Source organism: Crocodylus siamensis, chromosome 8, assembly GCF_052110815.1.
Source record: "Crocodylus siamensis isolate JL-2025a chromosome 8, ASM5211081v1, whole genome shotgun sequence".
Classification (NCBI taxonomy): Eukaryota; Metazoa; Chordata; order Crocodylia; family Crocodylidae; genus Crocodylus; species Crocodylus siamensis.
This window is the reverse complement of record NC_143402.1, coordinates 35,586,254-35,607,668: the sequence shown is the minus strand read 5'-3', so window position 1 is coordinate 35,607,668 and position 21,415 is coordinate 35,586,254. Positions and strand designations below refer to the sequence as shown.

The 21,415-nt window shown below is 49.7% G+C and overlaps 1 protein-coding gene across 4 annotated transcripts in view; it reads right to left on the bottom strand.

Annotated features, from left to right (window-relative positions):
• The window catches only part of DIAPH2 (diaphanous related formin 2), a 768,551-nt gene that overhangs the window by 713,058 nt on the left and 34,078 nt on the right, over positions 1 to 21,415 (bottom strand). For 3 of the 4 annotated variants that reach the window (XM_090061442.1, XM_090061444.1, XM_090061440.1), the window contains exon 2: positions 1,871 to 1,903. The exons of the other annotated variant lie outside the window; for it this stretch is intronic. In XM_090061442.1, coding sequence (XP_089917568.1) covers positions 1,871 to 1,903 — 33 coding nt within the window. The remainder of the gene's footprint in view (positions 1 to 1,870; positions 1,904 to 21,415) is intronic. 4 annotated transcript variants of the gene reach the window in all.

The window sequence follows — 21,415 nt, the reverse complement described above, 5'->3', positions numbered from 1 at the left end:
ATCTCCCTAATTTACAGGCACAGGAATCAATCTCTAAAATTTAAGAGGGTGCATGCTTTCAGCAGGTCAGCTTCAAACCAACTGCTCATGTGCATGCTCATACATGAAGTAACCCTACAAGTCACCTTATTCCTGCTAGAAATGTTGGGTGAGGATATGCCTTAAACCCTTGCCACATCATACCTCAAAAAATCTTACCTCTGTGCTAGAGGTGCACCGATACATCAATCCATATTGTATAGGCACCAATAAAAAGAAAACTGACATTATCAGCAATTGGCTTTTTTTGGCTGACGTAGCCGATAACGTTGTCTATAAATGCTGCATGCCTGTGTGCAACTGAAGTATGCATGTGGCCAGTCCAGCCCTTGGAAAGCAACATCTAGCTCATAAATTTATTGGGGGGAAGAGGCATGGGGGTGCAGATCGAGGCCCCCACACAGCAAGAGAGTGGGGCTAGTACGGGGCAGGCATTGCCCAGCCAGGCAAGGTAGGACAGAGCAGGATGGGACATACGACAGAGCTGCAAGTTGCTCGTCCAGGGAATGGAGGGTGGGGGGACCTCACTGATGCTTACACCCTTGGGGGAGGCATCATACCCCCCAGATCTGAGCACAAGGCGAGGGCAGGCTGCTGCTGTGGGCTGGAGCCAGGGGTGGCACTGGGCTTTTCCTAGCAGGGGAGGAGGGCTGGGCTGGGTTGGGGTTGTGCTCAGGGTGGGCAGCAACAGCACTAGGAGTCAGGGCTACAGGGTGAGCTAGTTACCCCAGAATTTTCTGTAGCACACCCCCCCCCAAAATCACCCCTCCGAAGGCCACCACCTGCCCTGACCACAGCCCCAGCCCAGCCTGCCCCCAAGAAGAGCCTGGTGCCCCACAGCAGCATCCTGCCTTCACCTCACACACAGATCCAGGTCCATGCTTCCTCCAAGGGTGTGCACAGCTGCAGGAGCTGCCCCCCTTCCTCCCTGCATCCCCCAAAAAAGCCACTCATGGCTCCGTCCCACACCATGGCCAGCCTTGCCTGCCCCTGCTCCAGCCCCACTCTTTCCCTTGCCATGGGGCCCCTGATCTGCCCTCCAGACTTACCAGATGGATGCTACTCTCCAAGCTCTCCGGCTGCATAAATCAACAATCTGATTGGTATCGGCCGATATGGCTCATTAGTAAATCAGCCATTGGTATCAGCCCAAAGAATGTTTATTGGCTCACCCGTACTATGTGCCCATACCCAATAAACATTGGCAAATTGGACTAAAAGTCACTAGTCTGTTTTAAACAGAATATTTCATACCTGTGCACCTCCAGTTGAGCTTAATTTCTGTGTTTAAATTAAAATTCGCAACATATCCCTGTAGTTTCCCTATCAAAGCATGATATGCTTTTTAAAAACTATTATGAAACCATTTCCGAGTCATGATCAATGAGATCATCAACAAAATCATACTGTCTATTTGGTGCTATATTTAAAAAGCAAAATCATTCAGTCTAGAATGACAGTAAGTTGGGACAAAAATATTTTTTGAATATGTGGTAAATTATGTATTTAGCCACAGTGAAATCTGATTGGAGTTTATAATATATATGAAATTACACATTCATGGGCCATTCAATTGTATTTAAGTTGTGCATGTGTTTTGAAATAGCCTTCCGAGGAAGCAGGATAAATTCATACTGCTGTATTAAAACTTAAATTCAAAACTTTTTAAAAAGGTTTTTCTTCACAACACATCTCCAATAATGCACTTTCTTTTTAGACACCACCTAGTAAAACATTTATTCTTTCAGCATATGTTTCATTGTCCACAGCTTTTTGAGCAAGTGCATGCACTATAGGTCAATTATAAACCAAATTGCCATGAGGACCTTACCATATCATCTGCCAAAGTTTTTATGTGAATGTTCTATTAAAATCAAAAGAAAAGAAGAAAGTTACTTTCTCGTACAGAACATTAGCATGAAATGTTAATACAGACATGGCTAAAGTAACAAATCTCATAGCCAAAAAAACTTATTTTTAAGTAGGTTAAAAATCACAAGCAATTCATTACCCTCTCACCAGACATTATGCTTTAATTTTTTTAAACAAGTTCAACATAAAAGAAACCTTTTCATCTGAGATTCCACGGAACCTAAAATCAGTACACACGTTTTGATTTGTATAATGCTTGACTTAATTTTAAATGTTTGAAAAATTGCCAATTTAAACTTTGTTTGGATGAAATAACTGCCAATTCGAGCAGCATTCCTTACTCTTCATTTCACTGGCAAGCTAAAAGTTTGAGATTATAGAATGAAGGAAGTTTTTCATTTTATTCTGTAAGCAGTTTACATTATAGGTAATATTATTACCACTTAATATTTTCCCACGCAAAAGTTCATAGATCCAATAGTCAGTCATTTCTACTGGCTTTGGGTTTTTTTTGAGTTGTAACATCCCAAATTTGAAAGAAAAAAAAAAAAAACTTACAGTGTTTTAAGTGACTTGTAAATATAAACCAAACAGTTGCAACTAGTATTTGTCACTATAATTAAGTCAGCTTGAAGCTTTTGCAAAAATTCTTCCATGTCATCTTTATATCCTTCTTTAGGTGCCTAGTTAAGTGCACTGAAGCTCCTCCAACATGACTGAGTCCACATGATAATTACCGCGCACCAGTAGACTCCAGTGTCATGTGCATCAGCACCCCTACTCTGAAAAAAATGTGTTCAACAACCTTTAGTTAAAGTGTAATATGAATTTTTGCATATAAGTTATTATCCTTAAATGATAACAGTATTGAATTGATCAACCTCAATGATTGTATGAACAATTAAAACTCCATTTTGTGCTTTTCCCTGCTTGACAAGAGTAGATGAAATTCATATGCTCTGTATACGTGAATGTCTGTGTGAGAGGGTGAACAGAGAAAGAATGGTAACTATTTGCATGAAAACAGAAGATTTCACTGATTCTGAAAGCAACAAGGCGCCAATGTATAAATTACCATACAATAAACTAATTAAGCTAATTAATGGATGGCTGAAGAGCTTGTCTGTGATCAGGTACAAAGAAGATGGTAAGAAAAAGGAATTTAGCATATCCTAGCATTTGAACTACACAATACTTCAAGGCAGAGATACCAACTGCAATGCTTCAAAGATACAGTGCTTCAAGGCAAAGATCAAAACCAAAATACTACACTCTGAAATAACCAACTTTACTAAAATGACCTCATTGAAGATACCAACTTTACTGGAATGACCTCAAGCTGAGATAACCAGAAGAAAAACCTCTAATTAAAGACTGAGCATGGAAAAACCCTAATGCTGAACAAAGACCTGAAATACCTATAAAAGCGAGATGCAGACAAGCCAAGATGGGGAATCCACTCTCTGCAACCTCATGGAGCACAGACATGCGTGTCTGTTCTTCCCCCGTTCCTATCACCCTCAATAAGCCTGGACCCAGCCACCCAGTGTTAATATTGAGTAACATCTCCTGGTAACTATAACATCTTACTGGAGTGGTTTTTCTGTATGTCTGTTTGTATGACTGGTGTGTCCAAGCTTATGTATCTGCTTCACATAACCAATAAAGACAGCATTTTGCCTTATCCCCCTTTTAAGGTCTTGCGCTTAATTTGAGTTTTGGCAATTTTAAGTAACAAAAGTGCCCCTCCAACCTTTTTCCACTGCGAGGATGCCAATACACATGACGACCCAGGCACTTTAATTAGAGTGGCTGTCATAGTGCCCCTACCTCCCCCTGTCTGCCAGAGCATGTATGTAAATGCCCTTTATGTCTAATGTTTAAAATATCTTTCAAGAAACTCCTATATATTTCAAACCCCACACACAGAGCACAAGCAGTGGGACATGCTAATTTTCCGCAACTGCAGCATTCAGTAAATTAAAGTTCATGCTCCGATAGGTAACAAAAATAACAATCCAAGTCACATTAGGGAGGGCAACACTGAGGATTATCAGAAAATGGCCAGTACCAACTAGGCCATCTTACCACCATAAATCCTTAGGGCAAAGGGCACTTCTCAAGTTGGAAAGATGAACCAACAAGACTCCTGGGGAGAAATGACTTTCTAATGTACCAAATGTTTGGAAAATATTCAGTATGGACTACAAAGTATGTGTCTGATTTGCTACCTTTTCACTCAACTGTATGAACAAGGAGGTTAATGTTGTACATCAGGGACATTTCCTCCTAGTGTTAATCCCCAGTAAATCATCCATCAAAATTGCACTTGTTTTATGTCCAGGTCAATAGTCATATAAGGATAAATGGATCTGAGGCCATGAAATATCGTAAAGCCAGATGCAGAAGACAACCTAGAATTAGCTTCTAAAAAAACTGAAAGAGCGGAGAAGACACTAGCACATCTTGTATCAATAAGTACAGTTATAGCATTTACATTACTTAAAAAAATACCCCCACAATCACTTTTTATGCAGCCTCTCTCTTGTCCTCCTTGGCCACATCCACACATGGTACATAAGTTTTGTTCCCTGGGAACAACTAGCAGCGGCGCACTTTACAGAGCCACTAGTTGTCCCTGGGGAATGTCCATGCCACGCTGTGGCAGAGCACCAGCGGGGTGCTCGCCACTTAGGGAAGCTGCAAACTCTGAAGGAGCTTGTTGGCTGAGCAGCAGGGAATATGCAGCCCCTCCCCAGCCCTCAAAACATTTTAAAGGGGAAGGTGTGTGTCAGAGGACTCACGGTGCTCTGCCACTTTAAGAACTGGGCCAGGCAGCAGGCAGGCACAGCCCAGCCTTGACAAGCGGCCATCTTAAGACTCAGGCCAGCAGGACTGGAGGCAGCAATTGTTGCCTGGCATGGAGGAAGGAACATATCCTGGCAGAGCTGCTGCTCTGGAAACAACACAGAGGTAAGGGCAGGAGCTATGGAGTGATTTGAAAGTTCCTGGTCCCAGACATAACTTAAAACTGCACCCTGCCAGGATAAGGAGGCCTGGTGCCAGTGACAGAACAGGGCCAGCAAATGCCAGGTTCAAGGACCATCTTGGTGAAAAGAGGGTCAGGGCACTTTAACCCCTGCCCCCAGCATCTGGTGGGTGACTAGTAACATCAGAGGGAGTTAGGACCACATATGTCTAGACAGGACACCTGAACCTGATGGGGCACAAGGCTCCACAGAGTGGGTAGTGGAGCCAGGCATGGCTGAGGCCACCTAAGCCCAGAGACTTGCAAGACCCTGGGGAGAGAAGGAGAGTTGTGGGCCAGTTGTACACCAGAGAGGGGTACCTGAGCCCACAGGGATATTTGATGCCAGGTCCCAGAGAAGGGGGCTGAGTATGTGCCTAAAGGAAGGTAAAGGTGCAGAGAGGCACCTGATGGGCTGCATATGAGTAACTGAACCAGTTGAGGCCCTCTGAGTAGGGGATGTGAGTTGAGGACTGCAGCCACCAAAGACTATGGAGCTGGTGTCACTGCGAAGGCTTTGGCTTCCATGACCACCGCCCACTCTTTGGCAAGAAAGACAGCAAGCTGCTGGGAAGAGCTGGCCTCTACCTCTCTCCCACAGGGAGGAGGTTCTTCTCAGCCAGACTGGGTGACCTGCTCCACCAATTAAGCCCGCTAACGGACAGGGGAACTACCACCACTGCTGGCCCGCTAATCAACCCTTGCAAAGCCAGCAGGCCAACTCACTTAAGGGAGTCCACCCCTGCCCCAGCCATGGTATAAATGTGTGGGCAAGGCAAGAACCCCCAAGGGGACACTTGCTTGCCTGTATACAAATGCCAGAAGCCTGGGGAATAAGGAGGAGGAACTCGTCCTCCTTAACACAAATAATTACAACGTCATAGGCATAACGGAGACCTGGTGGGACTCCACCCATGACTGGACCACCGGTATAGATGGCTATACCTTGTACAGGAGAGATAGAGTAGATAAAAGGGGCTGGGGTGTAGTTCTCTATGTTAAGAAAAGCTATGCGTCGCAAGCTGATACTGGCGACCAGGGTGGACAACTGGAGACCCTCTGGGTTACAAACTGTGGGGAACACGGCACAGGGGATACAATGGTGGTAGTCTAAGCTTGACCAGAAGTTCACCCAGGAACTGGCTGAGGCTGCATGCTCCAGGACCATGGTTGTCATGGGTGACTTCAATTACCCAGATATCTCATGGGAGGATCACTCAGCAAAATCCAAGTGGTCACAAAGCTACCTGTCATGCATGGATGACCTCTACCTGACTCAAGAAGCCTAAGGGCCAACAAGAGGCAAAGCGCTGCTCGACCTGGTACTGGCTACAGGGGATGAACTAATTGGCGACCTAGTGATTGATGGGAAGCTGGGCGACAGTGACCACGAGATGATCAACTTCACACACTCAGGTAGGCTCTGGAGTGGTGCGAGACGCGCGGGTGAAGCCCGCTGCGCCCCCACTCCCCCGAAGCCCCCCAGACATCCCCTCAGCAGCCGCCAAACCCCCTGCCAACCCCCAGCACAGCCAGAGGTGAGCGGGCTCGTGGTGGGAAGGGGTTCACTCCTCGCTTGCTGGGAAGACGCCGCTGCCTGGTGCCGGGCTGGGCCCAGCCCCGCAGGGAGCCACGCGAACAGGCTGCGTCAACAGGCGCTAGAGTTAGCGCAGAGTTTGCGCAGGGGAGGGCACGAGACCCTGCCTGCAACCCCCCCCCAAGCCATAGCCAGCCCCAGCCGTAGCCAGCCTACCAGAGGCATGACACGGATGGGCACGCGCCGCACCCCGAGGGTCCCCTCGAGCTCTAAGGCCCCTCCACTGGGCACCTCAGAGACGACCACCCAGACGGAGCCCATAGTTCCCGGCTCCATGCAGACGGAGACCCTGGCTCTTGGCTGCGGGGGCTGCCTGTCCCTTTTTCAGGCTCTGGAGCCCGGGAGAATGGCCACCTCCCCTTGCGGGGTCTGCTCCCTACAGGGGTCTCTGGCGCACCAGCTGCAGGAGCTACAGGCCACAGTCCAGAGACTGCGTGCCATCAGGGACTGTGAGCAGGAGATAGACTCCTAATGCCAGGCCCTTCTCCACCGGGAGCCGCGGGGGAGAGCTCCGTCTCCCTCCAGGACTAAGGAGGACTCTGGGACCGCCCGCTCTGCCCAGTCAGGGGCATGGACCAAGGTGGTCAAGGGCCTCAAGGCCCGCCGCACCAAGGCCCCTGCCCCGCCAGAGCTTAGCAACAGGTTCGCACCTCTTGCAGCCCCAGCAGAGCCCACGCAGTTGCCAGCTCCCGCAGGCAACCCAGGCTTGACCACAGCTACTGACCCCACTCTCCCCAAGACAAAGCGTAAGGTGTTTGTTGTGGGAGACTCCATCCTGCGGGGCACTGAGGGGGCAATCTGCCGCCCTGACCGCTTAGCCCGGGAAGTCTGCTGCTTCCCGGGGGCCCGCATCCGAGACATTGCGGACAGGATCCCGCAGCTCCTCCAGCCTACAGACCACTACCCCATGCTCCTTATTCATGTGGACACCAATGACACGGCTCGGAGCACCCCCAGCCAGGTCATGAGGCGCTACAGGGAGTTGGGAGCGGGGCTTAGGGGTCTGGGAGCTCAGGTGGTGTTTTCCTCGATCCTCCCAGTCTCGGGCTATGGGCTGAGGAGGGAGAGGAGGATCCATGCGGTGAACCAAAGACTGCGGCGCTGGTGTTATCGGGAAGGCTTTGGCTTCCATGACCACAGCCCGCTCTTTGGAGAGAGAGGCAGCGAGCTGCTGGGAAGAGATGGCCTCCACCTCTCTCCCCTGGGGAGGAGGCTCTTCTCAGCCAGGCTGGCTGACCTGCTCCACCGGGCTTTAAACTAAGCCCGCTGGGAGATGGGGGGACTACTGCCCCTGCTGGCCCACTGAACGGCCCTTGCAAAGCCAGCGGACCAAGGCACTTAAGGGGGCACTTAAGGGAGCCCACCCCTGCCCCAGCCCTGGCACAATCTGTGGGCAAGGCAAGAGCCCCCAAGGGCACACTTGCCTGCCTGTACACTAATGCCAGGAGCCTGGGCAACAAGCACGACGAGCTCGTCCTCCTGCTCAGTGCAAAGAAATATGATGTCATTGGGATAACGGAGACCTGGTGGGACTCCACCCATGACTGGACCACAGGGATAGAGGGCTATACCCTATACAGGAGGGATCGTGTTGACAAAAGGGGCGGGGGTGTAGCTCTCTATGTGAAGGAAAGCTACATGTCCCTGCAAGCTGATGTAGGCGACCGGCATGGACAGCTAGATACCCTCTGGGTAAAAATTCGTGGGGAATTCGGCACAGGGGACACAATGGTGGGAGTCTACTACAGACCTCCCACTCAAAGTCCCGAGCTTGACCAGGAGTTCCCCCGGGAACTGACTGAGGCCGCTTGCTCCAGGACATTGGTTGTCATGGGTGACTTCAATTACCCGGACATGTCCTGGGAAGATCACTCAGCTAAATCTGAGCGGGCGCAAAGCTTTCTCTCGTGCGTGGATGACCTCTACCTGACTCAAGAAGTCTATGGGCCAGCGAGAGGCAAAGCGCTGCTTGACCTGGTACTGGCTACGGGGGATGACCTAATCGGCAACCTAGTGATTGATGGGAAGTTGGGTGACAGCGACCACGAGCTGATCACCTTCACCATCCGCCGTAAAGCTGGCAAGTCAGTCAGCAACACAGAAGTCCTTGACTTCAGAAAAGCCGACTTTGACAAGCTCAAGAGGCTAGTCGGTCAGGCCCTCAGGGACCATGACCACAGGAAGATGAGAGTTCTAGAAGAGTGGTTGCTTCTCAAGGAAGCGATCCTCAGTGCACAAGCTAAATCTATTCCAACACGCAGGAAAGGCAGCAAGAAGGCACAGCAGCCCCCCTGGCTCTCCAGAGACCTAGCGGACCTACTGTGGCTAAAAAGGAAAGCCTACAAAGGATGGAGGATGGGATTCACCTCTAAGGAGGATTCCTCCGCGCTGGTCCGGTCCTGCAGGGAGCAAACCAGGAAAGCCAAGGCTGCAACTGAACTCCAACTAGCTTCAGGCATCAAGGACAACAAAAAGTCCTTTTTCAGATATGTGGGCAGCCGGAGGAAAAGCAAGGGCAACGTTGGACCCCTGCTAAACCAGATGGGGCAACTGACAACTGACGCCCAGGAAAAAGCCAACCTATTAAATAGGTACTTTGCGTCAGTCTTTCATCAGTCACACGGGATGCCCATGCCTGCTATGGGACAGGGAAATCTGGGTGAGGGGGATCCCCTACCCTCCATCAATGCTGACCTCGTGAAGGAACACCTTGAGAAGCTAGATACCTTCAAGTCAGCTGGCCCTGACAATCTGCACCCCAGGGTACTCAAGCAGCTGGCGAGCGTCATAGCCCAGCCCCTGGCACGGATCTTTGAAAACTCTTGGTGCTCTGGTGGAGTGCCCGAAGACTGGAAGAAGGCCAATGTGGTGCCGATCTTCAAGAAAGGGAGGAGAGTGGATCCGGCTAACTACAGGCCCATTAGCCTGACTTCTGTCCTGGGGAAGATCTTAGAAAAGTTTATTAAGGAGGCCATCCTTGAGGGACTGGCCCAGACTAACATTCTAAGCGACAGCCAGCACGGGTTTGTTGCGGGTAGGTCTTGTTTGACAAATCTCATTTCCTTCTATGACCAGGTGACCTATCATCTGGACAAGGGAGAAGAGATTGATGTCATATATCTTGACTTCAAGAAAGCTTTTGATCTAGTATCCCATGATCACCTCTTGGCCAAACTGCCCGGTTGTGGCCTTGGCTCCACCACGATCTGCTGGCTGGGAAATTGGCTTCGTGGTCGGACCCAGAGGGTTGTGATTGATGGCAGTCACTCGTCATGGTGCCCTGTGACCAGTGGGGTCCCTCAATGCTCTGTCCTGGGACCCATACTGTTCAACATATTCATTAACGATGTGGACATTGGAGTCAGGAGTGGACTGGCCAAGTTCGCTGATGACACCAAACTTTGGGGCAAAGCATCCACGCCGTAAGATAGGCGGGTGATCCAGGCTGACCTGGACAAGCTCAGCAAATGGGCAGACGAGAACCTCATGGTGTTTAACACCGAAAAATGCAAGGTTCTGCACCTTGGGAGGAAAAACCTGCAGCACCCTTATAGGCTCGACAGTGCTACGTTGGTTAGCACTACAGAAGAAAAAGACTTGGGGGTCATCATTGACCACAAGATGAACATGAGCCTCCAATGCGATGCTGCGGCTAGTAAAGCGACCAAAAATGCTGGCGTGCATCCATAGATGCTTCTCGAGCAAATCCCAGGATGTCATTCTCCCTTTGTACTCGGCCTTGGTGAGGCCGCAGCTGGAGTACTGCGTCTAGTGTTGGGCTCCACAATTCAAAAAGGATGTGGAGAAGCTTGAGAGAGTCCAGGGGAGAGCCACGCGCATGATCAGAGGTCAGGAAAACAGACCTTACGATGACAGGCTAACATTTATGAGGCTCTTTAGCCTGGAAAAGTGCAGGCTCAGGGGTGATCTGATGGCCACCTATAAGTTTATCAGGGGTGACCACCAGTACCTGGGGGAACGTTTTTTCACCAGAGCGCCCCAAGGGATGACGAGGTCAAATGGTCATAAACTACTACAAGACCGTTTCAGGCTAGACATAAGAAAGAATTTCTTTACTGTCCGAGCCCCCAAGGTCTGGAATAGCCTGCCATCAGAGGTGGTTCAAGCACCTACACTGAACACCTTCAAGAGTAAATTGGATGCTTATCTTGCTGGGATTCTATGACCCCAGCTGACTTCCTGGCCTTCAGGCTGGGCGCTGGACTAGATGATCTTCCGTGGTCCCTTCCAGCCATAATGTCTATGAAATCTATGAGGTCCTGTTAATGTGGGGGACCAAATTTGGTCCAGGTAAGCCTTCTGGCACCCGAGGCCGATTGGAGGGTGGCAGAGAAATAAGGGGGTGAATCAGCAGCTTTGTATGGAGAGCCCTGTATGCAAGAGGCCTCAGTCAGAGGAAGGCAGTAGGAGTTTGGCCCATAACAAGGCAGGCTGCGAGAGGCCTAATACTGCAATGAGTTGGGCCCAGGCTCAGGTCAGAGCTTTACACAGCTGTTAGCGACACCTGTGAGGCATGGAACACATAAGGGAAGGTAGGACCGTGTACTAAAGGACCTAGACATCAGGGCCCACAATGGACAGCCTCCCACCTAATTAAGACTGTAATTACTTAACAGCAAGGCATGGCAGGCGAGATAGATGGGTGGCATGCCCAGAGGCAGTGGGAAACCAGCACTGTAGCTGGGTGGGGGGGCTCCCACACACACATATGGTAAGTTACCCTGGGATCAGTAGGAGAGGCTACGACCAGCACTGTGCTGGCACCAGCAGCCTTACCTGGGACCTGGGGGCCTCCTGGGGCTACAACAGCAGCAATTCTGCCACACACAGCCTAGCTGGCAGCCGCAGCACAGACTGACTCGGCTTTTGAGTAGCACACACTGCCCATGAGCGCACTGCTCCACTTTATTTCTCCACAGGTTTTCCAGGGGTCAAAAAAACCCCTCTATGCTGCTCACTTGGAGTGCAGAGAACAACTAAATATGTGGTATGTGGTGCTGCAGATGCATCTGCACTGCCACGTATCACATGGCCATGTCCATCTGGACACGGCCCTTAAGTTGCAAAAAAAGCATCCCCCCTTTGTGCCAAAAAAAATGTTTATGGTGATAAGAGGCACGAATGCCCAAGCAAAGTGGCATCCATACCCTTTATCACACCACAAACACCCAAAAGTGTAGCCACACGACATGGGAAAACATTGTGCCCCTTTTTTGTGACAGACATGTTTGCGTTATGGCAGGAAAACATGAGCAACCTGCAGCTGCCTGCACCCTGCAGCCACCCAGAGCAGGTGCTCTAAAGCAGTGGTTCTCAACCTTTTTGGACTTGAGTTCCCACTCTTCACTACCAACCCGCAGTCCCCTGCCCCTGCCAGTGCCCCTCACGCCCAATCCACAGGCCCCCCCACCTCCCCACATGCTTTCTGGTGCCCTTCAATACTGATCCACTACCCCACCATCCCCAACCTCACCATTTACAGGGAAGAGAAGGGCCATGGCCCAGCTGCCACCACCTCCCATCAGGTCACCCATGCCGCTTCCCACCCCACCTCCTCTCCAGCAGTGGGAGGAGGTGAGGCCAGTGTACCCCCCAGCCCATTACTCACCATGCTGCTAGTGGCACAACTGGTACAGGGCTCCCAGAAGCAATAGTGGCAACAAGTCTCACTGCCCTGCTCAGCCCTCCTGCACCAAAGGCAGCTCCTGCTAAGCTGCAGCCCCATGCCTGCTGTGGGCACAGCAATCTGGGAGAACTCCTGCCCCCCACCCTGTTTCCTATGCCCCCCAACATAGACTTACCTGCAGGAATAGCTGGTCACATGGCCTGCAGGCAGAAAGAGAGCACTATGCCATGATGGGCATCACTGCACAAGAAAGTGCACTCAAAGACCTCACCAGACTGCTGCACCACCTGCCCCTGCAGCTCACGCAGCACCAGGCTCAGTCAGCAGAAGCCCAGCATGAAGAGCACCAGACCTGAGCCCCCCACTTGGAAGCAGCCAGCACCCACTCTCCCACCTCTTCATCCCTCAATCACAGACCCCCTGAAACCTGCTCACAGACCTCTGGATGAGAAATGCTACTGTAGGGGCCTTAGAGACTTAATCCTCATTGTCCTTATGCTGCAGCAGGGTTTATGGTAATCTAACTTCCTAAGTACGCTGAACTACTTTTGCACAGAAATGTAACACGAAAAATTTTCCATACTGAGCCAATGAACACCTAACACAGGGGTTGGCAACCCCTGGCATGTGTACCGAGCATAGCACATGAGGCCATTTTGCTCAGTACGACACAGCCAGCCACTCTGGGTAGCTGCTAGAGCCCGGGCTGCTCCCAGCAGCGCTTGCAGCATCCCAGCTGCCTGCTGGGAGCAGCCCAGGCTCTGTGGCTGGCAGCAGCTACCCGGAGCTGGGACCAGCTGCACCCAGGACACTCCAAAGAGCTGTGCCAGGCTCCGGAGCCCAATCACCAGCTCTGTGCTGCAAGCGGGGGAGAGACCGGAGTTGTGCTGTCTCAGGCCCCTCTCCCACCACCCGCTGACGTGTGGGTGCACATGCCAGTATGGAGCCGATGCCAGGGCTCTGCAGCCCAGCACAGCTGTTTGGAGCCTCCTGGCCCTAGCTGCCCCGGTTCTAGGTAGCTGCTGCCAGCCACAGAGCCCGGGCTGGGGGGCAAGGGGCACACGCAGGGCATCCTGCCATGTACCCCCTGCCCTCATTTTGTTTTTCTGGCATGCCAGCACTCCGGCACCTTCCGAGGTAGGCATTGTCAAGGTTTTTGGCACTCCAACCAAAAAACATTGCCTACCTCTGATCTAGCGTGTGACAGTTAACTGTATGGCCAAAGTCGTTCAACCTTAAGAGCTAATGGTCAAACTGAGTTCATACTTAGGCATATAAATGGAAACAATTCCTTCCCCCCTTCCTCCTGCCCCCCACAAAAAGACCAAGCAACACCATCTCTCCACCTCCAAAATATAGGCAAAAAAGTTAAGTATAATTTTACTGTTAAAATAAGAACTGTAAATATTTCAAACTCTCTCCTTTTGATCAGTTAGAAGCTGTGAATGTCCCTAGCTTCTTCCTCTGCTTATAGCCTAACTCCTAAGTACACCTCCAAAAAGGCTGGATTTAACATGACATTTACTGCCACCGTACCATTTACTCTGCTTTTCTTTTGGGACTGAGAACTCCCACAGACAGAACCATTTAATAATATGTATTTGTACACAGCATAGAACAGTGGGGACCATTCTAGGTTAATCTTTAGTCACACCCCACAATAAACATGATCAATAGCAGGAATAAGATTTCTAGTCGAGAACATTGCTTCTTCAGTGAAAATATTTTTTGACTTTCCACTCAAACTTATATTTTGCCTTGTGTTTATTATCTAGATAGTCCAAACAAACTGTCAATGTGCTTGACGTTAAGTACCTAAGCCCAAGGTTTAACTACTTAATCCCAAAGGATACCCATGGCAAAGCAAAAAAAAAGTTGCCTTAAGTATTTGTTTCCATTTTCAGGAAATTATCTATTAAAAGTTATTTTATTCTTCTTAATTTTCTAGGGTTCTCATAACAACCTGGAACCTGGGGCATGCAGATCTAATCCACCTCTTCATTTATGTTATTCATGTCGCTCAAATTTCTTTCTGCAAAAATATTAAATGTCACAAAATAAACGCCACACAGCATCTTCTTTCTAGAGAGTTTTCACTCACTTTGTCTCTACTTTATGATGTTTAACCTGCCCACATTATTAAAATGGTTGCTGCTGCAACCATTCAAGGTAAGCAACTCATGTTATGAACAGGTCAGAGAACAGTAAGGAGTACAGATGACTCAATTCAACTACAGACATTTTTTCAGTTGTTACAACTTGAAGCTCTGGTTGTCAAGGAGTTCTGCATTGCTCTACTACTGAAATAAAACCTACCTATTCTTAGATAACTGGTTAAAGAATAGAAACTAAAAATGCAGCATTACCAGGAAGACAAACTCAGTTACCCATAGTCAATTTTCTCCAATTTGTTGTTTGTGTACAAACTTTAGTCCAGTTTGTCTGTAGTGTGATTAAAAGAACACCAAAAAAGATTTAACTACAGACATAAAAACATGACTGTAGGCACAATCTAAGGATGGAAGAAACATTTGGAAAAGCTTGTCGGTATTCTTCCTTTAAAACAAGAAACTACCAGACAACCAGATTTTGTTTTGTTGTCAAAGCAAGATAGCTCCATCCTGGTCATGAGGTTTTATGCTAAAGCACATTCAAGGAGTTATACACCTGCAGGATGAGTATGATGACGGACAGCTCAAGCCTCCACTATTAGCAGCCAGCAAGAGGAAGGGGTAAAAGGGACCCCAGCCTGCTCACAGAATACTTTCTGATACTCTGGATAGAATCACAAAATGCACTGCAAAATAGCCAACACCCATACACACGGCAGAGATCTAGGGATGGTATAGAACCAAAGCTAGTTCCATTTTAGATACAAGAGATGCAGATGGAAGGCCTATTTCTTTTTAATCACTCATTAAACATTTTGCAACCAAAATGCATAGCCTGATATTTACAACACTATTGGATTTATTTTTTTTTTTAAATGCAGCCTCTCAGACGATACTAAACCTCCCTGTTTATTCAGACTTAGGACTAGCACTACTGCTGCTGATGTTAGAGAGGCTAAGTGAGTTCAAGATATGTCCTTATTGATTCACGGGTCAATTTGTTTGTTGGGGTGAGCTCAAAAAGAATGTTTAAGTCTGTTTCTTAAGCAATAAAACTAACTAATCGTAGTACTTATAAAGTACTTAAAGTATGTATTTTATACAAAAGGCTTCAGGTTGAGCTATCTAAACTATGAACATGAAACATCTGAGCTCGACTGAATTGGTTTCTATTAAAAAAAAAAGTGTTACCTTGGTGCTGATGACACCCAAATAGCCTTTGAAGACTAACTTAATGATACAAGAGTAAATCAGCAGGGATCCGGGTTTTCTGTTTCCTACACAAAAACGGAGAAAACCACGTATTTCCCTTTTTGGCAGAGAAATCCATGGATTCTTCACTTTTGCAAAGAGCTCTTGCAGGCTGGCACAGCTCCAGCCTGCAAGAGCCGACTGCAGAAAGAGCGGGAAACCCCCAGCCCTGCCCAGAGGAGGGGGGAGTTGGGAAAGATCAGGGCCTGAGCCTCTGAGTCAGTCAAGGCTGGGCTCAGACTCGCTCTTCAGCCCTGGAGCCTAGAGATAAGTGGGGCCACGGGGCAGGGCTGGGGAAGATGTTTGGGGCTGAGGGAGCAGGGGGTGCTGCTGGCCCCAGGCAACACATCACAGCTGGGAGCAGGGCCAGGGACTGAGGGCAGGGGTGCCTCTCTGCAGGGGGTTTTGCAGGCAAGCAATGCAGGGCACAGTGTGGTGGTGCCCGCCATGTGTGGGCCGTACACATGCCACCTGCCCAGGGGAGGGGGAGGCTCACATGTAGCCGGACCACAGCTCCGTGGTCGGCTCCACAGCCGTGGCAAGGGCCCTCGCACGCGGTGGCCACTGCCACTTACCTGGAGGGCCATGCCAGTGGTGACAGCTACTGCCTACAAAACCTTCCACTGCTCCTACAGAGCCGTGCTTGGAGCTGTGCAGCCGGCTGCCGGGCGGCAGCAGCAACGTGGTGGTACCTAGGTGGCACGCAGCCATCCCCACCCACCATCTCATGCCATGCCGCTGCCATAGGCCACACAGCTCTGAGCACGGCTCCGCAACGGCAGCAGGTTTTGTAGGCAGCGGCAGTCACCGTTGGCATGGGTGCCTACTGCTGCTTACCTGTGGGGCCACCTATGCCAGTGGTGACTGCCGCTGCCTACAAAACCTCCTGCTACCGCCACGGAGCTGTGCTTGGAGCTGTGTAGCCGGCAGCAGTGCGGGACAGTGGTGGGGATGGCTGCATACCACCCAGCCACCACCACACTGCCACTGCCGCCCAGTGGCTGACCACACAACTCCAGGCATGGCTCCGCAGCAGCAGCAGGAGGTTTTGTATGCAGTGGTCATCACCACTGGCATGGCCCTCCAGGTAAGCAGCAGTGGCCACCTCGTGCAAGACCCCTCCCCCCCCACAATTCCTCGCCACAGCCACAGAGTCAGCCATGGAGCTGCGCTCTGGCTGCATGGAAGCCTTCCTCTCCCCCTCCCCTGGGCAGGCAGCTGAGGGGCATGTGTGCCCCTACACATGGCAGGTACCACCATACTGCACCCCGCATCCCTTGCCTACAAAGCCCCCGCAGAGGGGCACCCCTGCCCTCACCCCCTGCCCCTGTTCCCACCTGAGGTCCCTTCCAAGCCTATTTTTCTATAATTCTAAGTTATCTTATAAATAAGGATCTCCTCAATTTGTGATTCCATGGATTTAATGGAAACCGTGAAATCCAGACTGTTGCAAAAAAAAAATCAACTTTAAAAAATTTAATAAATATAAAATGCTGGCTCACCAGTGGGAACCAGGGTTCCTTGCTGCTGCTGCAGCCCAGCTTCACAGCCCACCGGCAGAGGGAGAAGGAGAGGGAGGAAGAGGGCAAGAAAAAAAGGAACACCAGCTGGCAGCGGGGCAAAAAGGACAGCAGACAGATGGCAGGCACCCCCCCCATCCCTTTTCCACCCACTGGGGCCTCTCGAATCAACACCAAGGAGCAGGGCCACACAAAGGGCAAGAAACTGTTTAGTTTCTCCATAATTTAAGTAGACCCCTACTTATTAAGATCATCAAGACACTGTAGAAGGCTTCACTATCTTCCATTTCAACATATTCCCAAGGATAGGCAAGAGAAAATGCAATCCTGATTTCGCAATTTCTTTTTTCTACTGTACCCATGATCCTTACTCTATCAGTGCCTGAGGAAGCCAGTTTTTGATCAAAATGATTATAGTTGCATTCTTTACAAAGCATGCACACTTATAACAACCTCCTCCCAAATATGAACAGCTTCAATTTGACATTATTGGTTTGAGCTAACCAGTCTGAATGCCTTCTCTGACTGTGTTCAGTGGTTCAACTGAGTATGAATTTAGAAGTTCCTGTCCACTGCATGTCGAAGTATTTCATTTTTTGTTTAAGTACCACCAATGTTCATTACATTCACAAATATTTAAAACTGAAAAATATGAGCAATAAGTGAATTAAGTAAGTCTCCGCTTCAAGGACGATGGACTTTTGGTGGAAGGGCAAAATTGAAGTGTTGTCCTGGGGAAACCTATGTAAACTCAGGTATAACAAGAAAATTATTGCATTTGGTGTCCCCAAATTATCAGCCCTAACAATGTTTACCTCCATAAACAACCTGCACCATTACTGCAATTATAAGACTGAGAGTAACACCTGCAATCTGCAAGTCATTTTTATGCATTACAGTTTACTGCTAGGGCAGGGGAAGGACTAAAAGCAAAAAAGTGGTGGAGTGCCTTTTTTTTCAAGTTTAGTTTACTGTATTACCAACATCACAATGCAACTATATTTGTGTAATCTCCACACTGGAATAAAAAATGACTCAGTCAAAAATTAAGCATTACAGCTAAATGCATTTTACAAGTATTAACACAAGTCAATGGTTATGCAAACATGATAGCTGTAAAGGTACCATTGACTATTATTAAATTATAGTTATGTTAACAAAAGTCATGGTATATCTCTGTAATATACAAAAAAAGCAAAGATGAACTAAAATCCCATTTACATAGAGGAAAGGTCACCAACATAATTTTACCAGTATGATTATACTGGACACTTTTTTTTTTATGAATAGAAGTGTTCATGCATGCTATCATGTAATTATATTCGTCCAGGTAGGCTGACAAATGACCCTGTGTAAAGCAGCCTTTACTATACAGGAAGCAGAAAGGGAGAAAAATAGAAACAATAAGTTATATATGCAATTAATACTCTCAGAAGAACTGCAGGAACCACAACATCTTCACGGTTATGGCAGTCTCTTGATTGACATTATCTATTTCTGGTCCAATCAAAACACTCGTTATACTTCCAGTACTCGCTCTGACAGAAAAGGGCAGCAGTCATGATAACATGTCAAACTTCTGATAATATATTAACAAATACTGCACAAAAGGAAAGCAAACTAGAACAAGGTATTGCAACCAAAGTGAGTTTCTCACGTTAAACAGGTTTATAACCATCTACACTTATCTGCTTAGTTTTAACTACCACTTTTAGAAGCCTTTGTGGCAGGCCAGTAGGGGTTACTCCTGTGTCGAGCCACCCACTTCACAGCACCCGACCACCTTCCAGGCTCCGAGTGCCTCCCTAGGGGTGCCTTGTGTCTGGCTGACCCCCTTCCTGGAGCACACTCGCTAGCCTGGGGGTAACGTAAACTGCCACCACCCCGAGAAGGACGCCTTGTTGGACCTGGTGCTGGCCACGGGTGATGACCTGGTGAGGGGGCTGCGGGTGATGGGCCACCTGGGAGACAGTGATCATCGCTTGCTGGAATTCACCATCCAGCGTAAGGTGGCAAAGGGCTGCAGCAAGGCAACAGCCCTAGACTTTAGGAGGGCTGACTTCAACAAGCTAAGGAGGATCGTTGGGGAAGCGCTGAGGACCCAGAGGGGAAGGGAATCAGATGTCCAAGGTGAGTGGTTGCTCCTTAAGGAGACGATCCTCCATGCCCAAAGGGAGGTAATCCCAACAAGGGTCAAAGGGAGCAGGAGGGCACATAAACCCCCATGGCTCACTAAGAGCATCCGGGAATGTCTCCTTGCTAAAAGGGAGGCATACACCCAATGGAGAGATGGGGTCATCACCAAGAAGGACTATGTTACAGTCGCCCGAGGATGTAGGGGGGCAGTCAGGAGGGCCAAGGCAGAGATGGAGATAGGACTAGCTTCCCAGATTAAGGACAATAAGAAGTCCTTCTTCAAATACATAGGGGGTAAAAAGAGGGTCCCGGGTAATGTGGGGCCCCTGCAGGACACGATGGGCAACTTAGTCATCACGCCAGATGACAAAGCTAACATATTTAACGATTTCTTTGCCTCTGTCTTCCTAAGTAGGGACCAGTTCAGCCACCTCCCTGCTGGGCCCCCCTCGGGCCCCGGGAGAGACACGCCTGGGCCAGGGGTTAGCGAGGAGGTAGTTAGGGTACTTCTGGAGAGGCTGGACGTGTTCAAGTCCACTGGTCCGGACGATCTTCACCCTAGGGTTCTACAGGAACTGGCCGAGGTCATTGCGGGACCCCGGCGCGGCTCTATGAGCACTCGTGGTGCTCTGGCGAGGTGCCGGAGGACTGGAAGAGGGCCAATGTGGTCCCTATCTTCAAAAAGGGAAAAAAAGAGGACCCGGGAAATTACAGGCCAGTTAGTCTTACCTCAATCCCGGGTAAGCTCTTTGAAAAAATTCTCCTGGCACACATCCAGGAGGGCCTTGCGGGGGAATGCATGCTCAGGGGCAACCAACATGGGTTCATCAGTGGCAGGTCTTGTCAGACCAACCTGGTGGCCTTTTACGATCAGGTCACCAAATCATTAGACGCAGGGGTTGCTGTGGATGTAGTCTTTCTGGACTTCCGGAAGGCTTTCGACACTGTCTCTCACCCTGTCCTCATCAAAAAGCTGGGAGACTGTGGTGTCGATGCCCACACGGTCAAATGGGTCGCCAACTGGTTGGAGGGCCGCACCCAGAGGGTGGTAGTGGATGGGTTCTTCTCGACCTGGAAGGACGTGGGCAGTGGGGTTCCGCAGGGCTCGGTCCTCGGGCCCGCACTGTTCAACATCTTCATCAGTGACTTGGATGACGGGGTAGAAAGCACCCTGTTCAAGTTTGCTGATGACACTAAGATGTGGGGGGATGTGGGTGCACTAGAAGGGTGCAATAGGCTACAAGCTGACCTTGACAGGTTGCAACGGTGGGCGGATGAGAATAGGATGGGGTTTAACACTGAGAAGTGCAAGGTGTTGCACATGGGGAGGAAGAACCGGCACCACACTTACAGGTTGGGGAACTCCCCTCTTGCCAGCACGGAGACGGAAAAGGATCTTGGAGTCGTCATTGACTCCACGATGAACATGGGCCGGCAGTGTGGGGAGGCAGTCAAGAAGGCCAACCGTACCCTGTCATGCATCCACAGATGCATCTCGAGCAGGTCCAGGGAGGTGATCCTCCCCCTCTATGCGGCACTGGTCAGGCCGCAGCTGGAGTACTGCGTCCAGTTCTGGGCGCCACACTTCAAGAGGGACGTGGACGATATGGAAAGAGTTCAGAGGAGGGCCACTCGTATGATCAGGGGTCAGCAGGGCAGGCCTTATGAGGAGAGGCTACGGGACCTGAACCTGTTTAGCCTCCACAAGAGAAGGTTAAGGGGGGACCTTGTGGCCTGCTACAAACTGGTCAGGGGGGATCAGCAGGTATTGGGGGAGTCCCTGTTCCCCCGTGCGCTGCCAGGAGTGACCAGGAATAACGGTCACAAGCTGGCGGAGGGTAAGTTTACATTAGATATTAGGAGGCGCTACTTCACAGTCAGGGCGGCTAGGGCCTGGAACCAGCTTCCAGGGGAAGTGGTGCAGGCTCCTAGCCTGGGGATTTTTAAAAGGAAGTTAGATGAGCACCTTGCCGGGGTCATCTGACCCCGGTGCTCTTTCCTGCCAAGGCAGGGGGTCGGACTAGATGATCTACCTAGGTCCCTTCCGACTCTAGCTACTATGAAACTATGAAACTATAAGGGACTCTCTCGGCCCTGTGTCCTCAGGGAAACACAGGCCTAATAGTCCTACGGGTACTCAACCGAGTACAGGCACTTGGGGCGCTTCCCCAAATCAGGGGCCAAAAGGGAAAGTCTCCCTTAGTCAGCAGACAT